The sequence below is a fragment of the Rhinolophus sinicus genome, chromosome 8 (assembly GCF_057876585.1).
Source record: "Rhinolophus sinicus isolate RSI-liver-muscle chromosome 8, RSI-T2T, whole genome shotgun sequence".
NCBI classification, from domain to species: domain Eukaryota; kingdom Metazoa; phylum Chordata; class Mammalia; order Chiroptera; family Rhinolophidae; genus Rhinolophus; species Rhinolophus sinicus.
Window position 1 is genome coordinate 36,562,583 of NC_142508.1, and position 12,157 is coordinate 36,574,739.

Consider the following 12,157-nt stretch of genomic DNA (forward strand, 5'->3'; position numbering starts at 1 on the left):
ATATTTTTGGCTTGCAGGCCACAGTAGTCTTTGCCACAATTACTCAATTCTGCCACTGGAGCACAAAACCAGCAACAGACAACACATAAACAAATGAATATGTTCCAATAAAACTTTATTAAAAAAAAACAGATAGCCGATCAGATTGGCTGAAGGCCACAGTTTGCTGACTCTTGGTGTATATGACAAGAACCTACTTAAAAATAAGAAAGAATCCATACTAAAAGGTTGACACTGGTTATTTACGGAGAGGCTCACCATAGATGGTGGAGGTGAAAAGAAAAGGGGAGGGTAGGGCTAAGCTAATCATGAACAAAGGAAAAAACAACAACAAAAACTACACCATGAAGACCAGTATACACTACAGAGTAACATTTATGCATTTACCAAAAATGTACATTCATGTGTCTGTATACATAAAGAAATGAATAATTATTGACTGTGCAATCTTACGATATAAATATCAAGTGGTAGGGAATAAATTTGATAAATACAATTACATTCTTTTAAAAATATATAATCCACACCTCCTGTTCTGCAGATTCTGCAGTAGATTCTGTAGCAAACACTACAGAACTGGGGGTGTGTGTGTGTGTGTGTGCATATATACGTTACATATATATTATAGTATAAATATGGACTATATATAACCTAACCATATAAATATATATACATACATAATATTGTGCAGTCATAATTCAGTTTGCTGGCACTTTAAAAATATTGATCTCCCCCATCAAACGGGGTTATCATTAATATAATTTTATACAAACTTCCTTATATATAACCTGGTAACAATCTGTTTTGTACCATTTTCTATACAAACACTTTTCTCAATATATTTGCCAGGGTTTCTTCCCCAGATGAATTTTATAGTCCTTAACAAGGGTAGTACAAATGTGGTCAATTTCACTCATCCTTAAAAGCTTTTTTTCTGAGTGATTTTACTCACATAAAACAACATGTAACTTTGTGATATGCAATACATTCCTAGAGTTTTTCTAAAGCATGAATTCTAGGATATACAATTAAATCTGACTCTTAAGAGAGTTTTTTCTTCAAGAAATTTAGAGTTTGTTTCATTTATGTATACATGAATGCATACTAGGTATTGATTTCTAGGTAAAGTCATTCACAGAATAACTGCTTTTGTAAGATTTGTCTCTAGTATGAGTTGTTTGGTGTTTGTTAAAATTTGACCTGTTGTTGAAGGCCTTCCCACACTTAGAACATACATAGGGTCTCTCTCCTGTATGAATTCGTTGATGCACTTTGAGTTGTGGTTTCTTACTGAAGGATTTCCCACAGACACAGCATTCATAAGGTTTCTCTCCAATATGAGTTCTCTGATGTGTAATCAACTCTGATTTCTGGATGAAGGCATTCCCACATGTGTAACAGGCAAAAGTTCTTTCTCTAGTATGAGTCATCTGATGTTTATGGAAATTTGACCTACCGTTGAAAGCCTTCCCACATTCAGTGCATACGTAGGGTTTCTCTCCAGTGTGAATTCGCTGATGTTCTTTGAATTGTGACTTGGAAGTGAAGGCTTTCCCACAGTCACTGCATTTGTAAGGCTTCTCTCCAGTGTGAATTCTCTGATGCATGCTGAGTATTGACTTCTGGTTGAAGGCTTTCCCACATTCACTGCACACGTGGTGTCTTTCTCCAGTATGAATTTTCTGGTGTATATTGAGGTGTGACTTTTGGGTGAAAGTTTTCCCACAGTAACTACATTCATAAGGTTTCTCCCCAGTATGAATTCGATGATGTATATCGAGCTGTGACTTGGAAATGAAAGATTTCCCACAGCTGTGACACTGATAAGGTTTTTCTCCTGTGTGACTTCTTTGATGCACAATCAGGTGTGCCTTCTGGATGAAGGCCTGCCCACATTCAATACACACATAGGACTTCTCCCCTGAATGAATTCTCTGGTGCAAGCTGAGTGTTGACTTCTGGGTGAAGGCCTTCCCACATTCGCTGCATGCGTACTGCCGCTCACCAGTATGAATTTTCTTATGTGTAATGAGGGTCGAATTCTGGGAGAAGCCTTTCCCACATTCACTGCATTTGTAGAGCTTTTCTCTAGTATGAGTTCTCTGATGTCTGAATAGAGATAGCACCTGGAAAAAGGCTTTTCCACATTCATGGCATTTATGGAGCTTCTTTCTAGTGTGAGTTTTCTGGTGTGTAGTCAATTCTGACCTCTGAATGAAGACTTTTCCACATTCCCTACATATATAAGGTATGTTAACTGTAGGGTCTATCATATGTACACTGAGTTTTGATTGTGGCGTGAAGGCTTTTCCACATTTGCTGCATTCCTGGAGGTTTTCTACACTATGGAATCTCTGTTGCCTAAAGAGGTGTAACTTCTGGGTGAAGTCCCTCCCACATTCAGTACATTTATCTGGTTTTTCCTGAGTATGAATTTGATGTTGTGTGAGTGACTGTTTATGGCTGAGTACTTTTGTACAGTGATTACCTTCACAGCTAGCACTGGAAGAGATATGGGTAAATAGCTGACCAGATCCAACAATCTCATCAAGGTGTTTTGTGGTATTGCTTTGATTTTGATGATTTACTTCTAGGTTAGGCTTCAAACTTTTTGCAAACAAACAATGTTTGTGAGGTCTTTTTTGTGAAGAAACAAGGTGGGGCCTTACATGAATGATTTCCCCAGGGTCCTTATATTCATTGTCTTTCTCTGTATTTAAATTTTTCTTATTGAGGAAGGCCCTAGGATGCAAAGGTTTATTTTGGTTTTGCTGATCTCTCTCTGTATGGTCAGCATCTTTCCACAGTTCTTCTAAAACGGAACACCAAGAACCATTTCTTGTGACTTTGCCCGCCATATCCTTATGAAATGAAGCTTTTTCAGAAATGTCTTGTTGTTGGGTTTCAAGCCCAGACTCCTCTTCTAAAAGGAGAAAAAGATGAAATAGACACAATGAATAGTTAGAAAAGGATAGAGGAGAAATCATATGGTGCTGACTGAGATTGGGCACAGGGAAATAACTGAGTCATATGACAATGCTGGTGGTGATGGTGATGAGAGTTAACAGTCACACAGCCCTTATTAAATGCCAATCACTTAGCTGTATAGCACTTATCATTTGCCAGGCACTGTTCTATGTGATACACACATAAACTCATTTAATCCTCACAACAACCTATGAGGTAACTACACCCATTATCTGTGTTTTATATATAAAGAAAAGGAGGCACAGAATCGTTGAATGATTGGCCAAAACTACTTTGCTCACCCACGGGGAAAATTAGATTTGAACAAAGGCATCTTGGCTCCACTTATGTAGGCAGTCTAGATACCTAGACCTAGTGGGATGACTAAAGGATCAAAGATAAAACAGACACGTATTATAGGACAACATCTGTGAATAGTTAAGGCTTGAAGCAGGAGGCTCAGAGTGTAGGTCTTTGTGAAACTGAATAAAGGAAATCTCATTTAAAATGGAGTTGGCAGGCCAGGAGGCACTTTCACACATTACCACTCAGCGTCTATGACACATCCCAATAGGAAAAAGTGTCAATTATAGACACCAACAGGAAGAGACCCCAACAAGAAGAGATGTACTTTGCGTTCCCAACAAGAAGTGTCTCTACTACCCCAGCAGGAGGAAGATTTTCTCCTTGTCCAGCAACAAGCCCAGCCAGTGGGAACCCTTGCAACTCTGCCAACAAGAAGCCATCACCACCCTGAATTCTTGCTTTCCTCCACTGGAATTTGATCAAAGCACCCCTCTCAACTTCCTCCTTTTTCTCTATTAAGTAAGGTTCCTCTCCTTTGTTTGCTGGACTTGCCTATAGTTTTTGCCAGAGCAGGCTTGTCCCAAATTGCAATTCTCTGCTAGACCCAAATAAACCAATTTTTTGCTAGTAAAAATAACTGGCTGTTTTATTTTAAACGTCATTTTCATTAGCTTTCAGATCTAAATTATCACTAATCTCCCAGCTTTCTTCCACTTGTTAGAAAAAATACCAAATCTATCAGCTCTGTAGATCCTCTGGAAAACTGTTCAAGTGTCAATCCTGACATAACCAAGCAGTGAAAGAATAGCTATGCCCAAACTCAACTCTCCATGATAAAATTTGAAAATTGAAATTTGTTTTCTCGAGTCTAGGAATATATGCATGTCCCAAGAAAGGTATACTGGAAGACTGGACAAGCAAACTGTCCCCTAGAATGTTTCACCCTTCTTCCATAGAAGTTAACTGTGGCCAGGTACATGGCTGCCAAGCTACATAACAGTTCACAATTTCCTTTGGAATCAGATGTGACAGTGTAACTATTTCTGCTGATGGAACATGCATGCAACATCATTTACCACTTCTGGGCCAGGGTGGTAGACCACAGCTTCTCAATACCCTCCACCCCTCTTCTACCTAGGAGACCCTGGCTTTGGATGCAGTGCACATTCAATCACGCACCTCAACAATATCATAAAGGATAGTGCAGCAATGACAAGGGAAAAACCCGAGTGAATACAGAAAGTAAGGCTTCCTGCTGATCGGCCTTTTAGAACTGTCTTATAGGAGAGAAATTATTATATTGGACTGTGCTCTCTTTTTTATAACTTTTAGCTTTATGCTACCTAATATACCCCCATTATTATTATTATTTTTTTTTGCCAAGAATGGGAGTCACAGATCATCCAATTTATTAGTGTAGAACACACGACACAGCATATCAAAAAAAAAAAAAAAAAAAAAAAAAGTGGCTGAAATTTACTATTACTTTATCCCACCAGAGATTTAAATATTGAGCATGATATGACCATATGTTGTTTCTTTTGTCTTTCAGTCACTTGGATAAACTGTATTCCAGACCCTGGTCATGTTAAAAAAAACCTCATTCATATTTTGCTTTTTTAAAAATGAGAATGCTCTTTAATTTTATCATTAACATTTTTAACTGTAAAAACACAATATAAAATTAACCGCTTCTAAGTCTACAGTTCACTAGTGTTAAGTACATTGACACTGTTGTATAAGCAATCTCCAGAAACTTTTCATCTTGCAAAACTGAAACTCCACACCCATTAAACACAACTCCCCTTTTTCCTCTCCCCAGAGTCTCTTGCAACCACCATTCTACTTTCTGTCTCTCTGAATATGACTACTCTAGATAATATAAATGGAATCACACAGTATTTATCCTTTTGTGACTGGCTTAGTTCACTTATTATGTCTCAAGGTTCACACATCTTGTAGCAGGTGTCAGAATTGCTTTCCTTTTTAAGGCTTAATAATATTACACGGTATATATAGACCACATTTTGTTTTTCCGTTCATCCATCAATGGACAACTGGGTTGCTTCCACTTCTTGGCTATTGTGAATAGTGCTTCTATGAACATGGGTATGCAAATAAATCTCTCTGCTTTGAGTTCTCTTGGATATACACCCAAAAACAGAATTGCTGGATCATATGGTAAATCTATGTTTAATTTTTTGAGGAATTGCCATAACATTTTCCACAGTGGCTGCACCATTTTACATTCCCACCAACAGTGAACAAGGGTTCCAATTTTTCCACATCCTCACCAACACTTATTTTGTTTTTTAATAGTAGCTATTCTAATGGTTGTGAAGTGATACCACACTGTGGTTTTGATTTGCATTGCCCTAATAATTAGTGATGTTGGGCATCTTTTCATATGCTTGTTGACTGCTTATGTATCATCTTTGGAGAAATGGTTATTCAATTCCATTACTTGTTTTCTAATTGGGTTATTTGGTTTTCTGTTTCATTTTTCATTCTTATGTAGTAATTTTACCCAAACATTGGTTTTCATTTATTCTGAGGATCTCACACTCTGGGTTCCCAGGTATAGATTTGGAATGTTTTACACTTTTCACTTTATTTAGATCATAAAATTCTTGCTGAACCTGATATTTAAATCACTGCCAAAAATGTTCACTATAAAATATCAGAATTGTGCTGAAAAGCTTATCCGTAACTCCCCAACACAGCTTAACAATGCTGACTCAAAAAAAGTCCAATTTATTCTCAAATCCAACCATATACTTATGTCCTCTACCCCATTAAGCTTACTTTGCCTGCTCCTTCATTCCAATTCAAAATTGCTTCGTGGAACATTTACAAATACTGTGCCCTTAAAATTATTGCCTTACGTCACTGCATCTCTGAGGTGACACCATTTTCTCTGATCTTCAAAAGCAGTCACTGTCTATCCCCCCCATTTATTAGACATGATTAATGCAAAAAGGCTGATGATTTTAACATGTCATACTATTACCCACTCTATCCAATTATAATCTCTCTCCCTTTGAATTTAGCTAAGCAGATATTTAAACTATCCTTCTAAAATAGAATAAAATATTCTTTTCTGCCTATTTTCAAAAATTCAATAATTTGGGGCCAGCCCAGTGGCTCAGGCGGTTAGAGCTCTGTGCTCCTAACTCCGAAGGCTGCCGGTTCGATTCCCACATGGGCCAGTGGGCTCTCAACCACAAGGCTGCCGGTTCAACTCCTCGAGTCCTGCAAGGGATGGTGGGCAGCGCCCCCTGCAACTAAGATTGAACACAGCACCTTGAGCTGAGCTGCCGCTGAGCTCCCAGATGGCTCAGTTGGTTGGAACGCAGGCTCTCAATCACAAGGTTGCTGGTTCGACTCCCGAAAGGGATGGTGGGCTGTGCCCCCTGCAACTAGCAACGGCAACTGGACCTGGAGCTGAGCTGTGCCCTCCACAACTAAGATTGAAAGGACAACAACTTGACTTGGAAAAAAGTCCCGGAAGTACACACTGTTCCCGAATAAAGTCCTGTTCTCCTGCCCCAATAAAAACATCTTTAAAAAAAAAATTCAATAATTTTTATATCCTGAATGGTTTCCTCATGCTTAACACTGACATAATGAAAATTAAGTAAGGAGAGTACAAAGTAATCAACAGACTATATGCAGAGACGATCATCCTATAGACAACGTATACTGTCTGTATATATTAGATATATATATAGAGAGAGTAGATATTAAAGAATATTTGAAAACAATGAAGTAAAGGATGAGTGATGAAAACTATCCAGGTACGTTTTTAAATTGGAAATATGTGGCCATGATGAAAATGTCACTGAAAAGTGTTAATCCAACACAGTAGGAAATAGCCATATTTTTGCATAACTGTATTTTGCACCAAAATCTGTTTTGATAACAAAAGAAACAAAATATTGATCTTTATGGTAATAAAATCTGTCAATAGCGTCTTGACTAAACTCATACATGATGGGAATCCATAAATCACATGAGGAACAGAATAATCTAAACCTGAGAAAACAGGGAGTTAAGAAATTAAATTCCGGAATTAAGAAATTAAGAAAAAGGGGCAACTGAATTATATGTGCAAAAAGAAAAAATGGTGGGATTTCTAAAATAATAAACTATAAGACTGAGCTGGAAGAGCTACTAAGAAAGACAGAAGAACCTAACAAAACGCATAAGGTGAAAAGAATTTCAGATTTGTGTGATAATTCCAATTTCTGATCTGCCCGAAATAAAGGAAGTGAGTCATCCCACGGGAACTGTCCTCCACACAGTTAAATAGGGTAATAGAACAGTTTAGGCTCTAAGACTGGAGGGGTTGATAAAGGATCATCAGAAAAATATGAGGCCTAATGATCAGAATACAAAGGCCCTTTGAGACAATTCCTATATGAAGGGATGACCAGAGGGAAGTATAGGGCCTCAAGCTGGTGACAACACAATTAGAGGATAAAAGAGAAAGGAGATCCAGCACAGAAAAGAAAAATCAACGACTTCAGGGGGCAAATAAAAAGGAAAAACAACCTTGAGAAGACTCCATGGTCTGATGAAATCCTGTAACTGTTCAGTTATTAGAAAAATGAAATTAAAACATGAAATCGCCCTTTTACCCATCACATGGGCCATAAATGAGACATGTGGTACATGCTAAGTGTTGGCAGCAAAGTGTGCAAATGCGAATCCTGTGCACAACACATGGGGGTGGAGACTGTGCAGCTCATCTGAAGAGCAATATGGTTTATTAGTCAAAGTAAGTATATTTATATCCACTCCAGGCAATCCCACTCCAGAGTGTCTACCTGTGAGAAACTGTTACACCCATCCTTATGGGACATTTACAAGAATGTATAGCGGCATTAGTTGTAGAAACTGGGATTAGGAGGAGACCTAAGTGTCCACTACTGTGAGAATGGATGAGTGTGGTCAGTTGAATACCGGCCCCTCAATGATATGCACATCTGCCAGGGTAACAGTCACTCACCTGGATGCCTCTGATGTGAGAGTTCAGCCTCCCCTAGCCATAACTCCTTTTCTTTTTCCATCCTGAAAATGACCTCTGGGTTGGGACTGTGATACCCTGTGAATGAGAAAGGATATCGGATTGGGATGTGGTCTTGGGCTTTAGAGGCCATTCAATGAAGCTTTGCGTGGGCTCATCAGAAACGTCAACATCTTTCACTAAGAACAAAGTAATATTCAAAGATGCCAATGAACAATTTCAGACAAACCAATTACATACTGCACACGCCCCACTGCATTCTACAAGAAGGAAGTCTCCTCAACGAGGCCCATCCAAGACTCCCAGGGCAGGTGTGCTCACCCACGGAGAAGAGGTGGCTATAGATCTCTAGCATCACGTCCTGGTACAGGCGTCTCTGGGCAGGGTCCAGATGCTGCCACTCCTCCCTGCTAAAGTGTATGGTCACGTCCTCAAATGACACAGGTCCCTGTAACAACATACCCTAGCTCAATGTGAATTAGTCATCACTGGTGAATGGGGAAGATACAGAGACTTGTTTTTAATTTTTTTTATTTTAATAGTGTTGATGTTTCTTAATGTTTTCTATTATAAAATGTTTCTGTCAGGCTGAGATTATTTTTAAAACACAATTGAAATATATAATCTTTTCACAATATATGGGTTTACAATGGTAAAAAGCCATGCATTTATTATAACTTCTTAAAATAGAACATCTCTGTAATTTGAGTATAAACCTATCGCAAGACAATGATGCACTGTTTATTACTATGGCCACTCATTATTATTTTAAAACACACAAATCAAGTGTCATGAAATACACAGAATACCTTAGAATTTCTTGAGTATAATCAAGAATCCTGCTTTCTCACTCTAAGTATCAAATATTAATATCTGTGGGTAATTTGGAAACACTGTTCTCTGGCATTTTTATTCATCTTTTAAAATAGGAAAAACCACCAGTCTTTAAGCACCAGTTCTTGCTTTAGTATCCTATCACTCAATAAACTATGAGGACAGAGGGGAAAGAGCCAACCCCACAGAGCAGGTAAGCAGGAGTCAGATGGGAACCAGGAGAGCATATGCAAAGACCAGTGGTGGAGTGCTGAGCAGGATGGAGTGAGCGCTTCCCTGCCTGGGGCTAGGGCTTCCCACCCAGACCAGGGGCCATCTTTTCTTCTTCATTTGCCCCCGAGCTGACCCTCTTCTCCAACTTACTAGCTGCCTCTTTCATCGTCAGTTCTATTTCCCTCTATAACACAGAAGGCCTGTGAATATGAGGTGACTGGAAGATCCAGACTGCTCCCAATCAATCACTGCCTTCTACAGTCCCCCAAGCAATGGATCATTCCCCCAAATTGTCCACCAGTACCATCTACTAAGGCCCTCTTAAGACACACCTTCATTGTCAGGCACAGGAAGTCCAGAATTTGCTGCTTCCTGTGTCTGCCCAGAAGTTTTAAACACCTGTCCCGGGGCTCCTGCTTACCTCACATGATCCATCCTGCTCCTCTGGACCCAGGATCGGGGGCTTCTGGGACAAATTCACATCAACAGGCATGTCCCCTCTGGGCTTCAACTCGTGGTCTTTCTTGCAGACAACTCCACTTTTCCCAGGAGCCTGAAGCTGCAAGAGCATCTGGAGGCTCCAATCAGAGCTGCTGGGGAGAGGTGGGCTGGGCTATGACGGGAGGTCCTATAGCCTCGAGGATGTGGCTTGACCCACCAGAGACACCAAGAAGCCCTGGAAGGGCAAAGACTACATGGTCACTCATCTAACATTTGCTCCACACAAATATTTCTGAGGGCCTTTAGGTGAAGGTCACTATGCTAGGATACTATGAAATAAGCAAAGTTCAGAAGAATCCAACTCTAGTTAATCAGTGAAAGATCGTGAGTTTGGACTAAACTTAATGAAGGTTTAATTGCAGCTCTGCCACCTTTTAGCTGTGAGAATATGACGCTATTGCTTTAGTTATAGTTTCCAAACTAAGGAGGAAGCTAGGGATCGGGCACTGGGCAACTTACACGACATGAGGTTTATTAAGCCTTCAGCACCTTCCTGGTATGTCGTAAACACTGAATAAAAATCAACAGGTTGCAAGTCAGGTATGAGGTACCTTTAACTTTCACACAACACTGTCAGCTGAAGAATATAATTATTATACTCATTTTGTGGATGAGGAAAGTGAAGCTGAATGCTGTTACATAGTCTGCTTTATGGTCACTCATTCTGCAAAGGGAATCAGACCCACGTCTGCCTCATTCTAAAGTGCACACAGTTGCCAATGTCGTCCCCTATATGGGCAGCTTCCAGAAACACGATTTCCATTTGGAACTCGCCATATCTGGTATGTCCAAGCTTCTGGACATTTCAATGCCCATCCATAACACCCTAGACATCCCAGCCTTTTTTTGACAAAGATAAAATTTAAATTCACTGTACTCAACCTCACCTTGACCTGAAAAACCTGCAGAAGCGCACCAGGACCCCAATCACTTACCATTTCTGGCCTGTTCACAACGAATTACCACTCCCATCTCCTCCCGCCCCCCGCCCCCAACACACCCAAATGTAGTCACTGACAGCTCTGACCTCCAGAAATCCCCAATGAGTGGACCATAGGACTGTCAGAAGGTCACAAAATGCCTCCCAGCCACTGACATGGCCAGGCTCCTGAAATCATTACTACCTGGATAGCCAATAAATGTTTCCCAGGAAGTGTGATTTCCACAGGACCCAAAATAATCCCCAACAATTGGGGCTCAAAGTAATGCACCCCAATAGGAAACCATCATCAATCTGCTCAACTGCCAATCACTGACCTTTACCATGTCCACAGGCACCCAAGGAGTGGCCAACACTGAACCAACCACCCATTCCTGAAGGACCCCAACACTCACTGCCCAGGAAACAACAGGCACCCTCACAAGCCCCCATCACTGACCTCCTAGGCTTCTGATCGACTGGTTCTCATATGCTACCCTTAGCACCCCACTTTCCCAATCTGCCCCGGACTCAAGTGTTACAATGTGACCCTCAATGTCCTCCAATCCCTGAAGCTCCTGCTCCCAATCAATCACTGCCTTCTACTGTCCCCCATTACCATCTACTAAGGCCCTCTTAAGATGCACCTTTGTCCTCAAATGAGCAAGTTTCATGGGCCAACAATATAAAATATGATATTAAACTACACTTGGAATTTAAGCTACAAAACTACTTATACACATACAGAAAATATGCAAAGATAGTGAAAATCAACGAGCCAATCTCCCAACTTAAATTAGATAACGCCACTTAGCCCACAGCCCCCCTCATTAAGAACCCCATCATTCACCCCACAGGTTCCCTCCCATCACTTACTCCGCAGATCCGACATCATTCATTCCACCGACCACTATCACTGGTCCTCCAACCACTGTGTCACTCACACCAAGCTGATTGCACCTCACTAACCCCACAGAATCCCCACTGCTAATATTCCAAATCACCTCAACATCTTGCAGGCGACAGACAGCTAAGAACCAGTTGACGACGTAGGCGAAATGGCCACTCCGGGCCACTCCCAGGTTGGCTTGAACCGTGCGCATGCTCATTAGAACCTTTGAAGCCACACCTGCCAATAGTTATCATGGCGTATTATAGTGTATTTCTATTCCCCGGTTCATTTTTCTTCAGATTGTCAGGCAAACGACATGGCCGCGCCCGTAGGGATTATGACAATGGAGGCCACCATTTTCAAAGAACTTCCATTCCGTACAGCCAGGGATTGAATTGCAATCTCACGAATGAAGTGTTGATGTTGTCCCACGTTGGCAGGGGAACAATTAAATACCTATGTATATATACTTGTGTGTTTTGTATAAACATATATA

At 40.4% G+C, this 12,157-nt stretch overlaps 1 protein-coding gene across 10 annotated transcripts; it reads right to left on the bottom strand.

The window, feature by feature from the left end:
• Positions 1-98: 98 nt before the first annotated feature.
• ZNF175 (zinc finger protein 175) lies at positions 99-11,863 on the bottom strand. Of its 10 annotated transcripts, none has more exons than XM_074315497.1 (6): positions 11,774-11,843; positions 10,310-10,360; positions 9,771-10,025; positions 8,624-8,765; positions 8,285-8,380; positions 99-2,923 (listed from the first exon to the last, which is right to left on the bottom strand). In XM_074315497.1, the coding sequence occupies exons 3-6, from the start codon at positions 9,918-9,920 to the stop codon at positions 1,119-1,121; spliced, it is 2,193 nt and encodes a 730-aa protein (XP_074171598.1). In that variant the 5' UTR covers positions 9,921-10,025; positions 10,310-10,360; positions 11,774-11,843; the 3' UTR covers positions 99-1,118. The 10 variants fall into 10 exon arrangements, with proteins under 10 accessions (XP_074171598.1, XP_074171600.1, XP_074171597.1 ...); XM_074315499.2 differs by having other exon boundaries at positions 9,771-9,939; positions 11,646-11,778; XM_074315496.2 differs by having other exon boundaries at positions 11,646-11,778.
• Between the last annotated feature and the right edge of the window lie 294 nt (positions 11,864-12,157).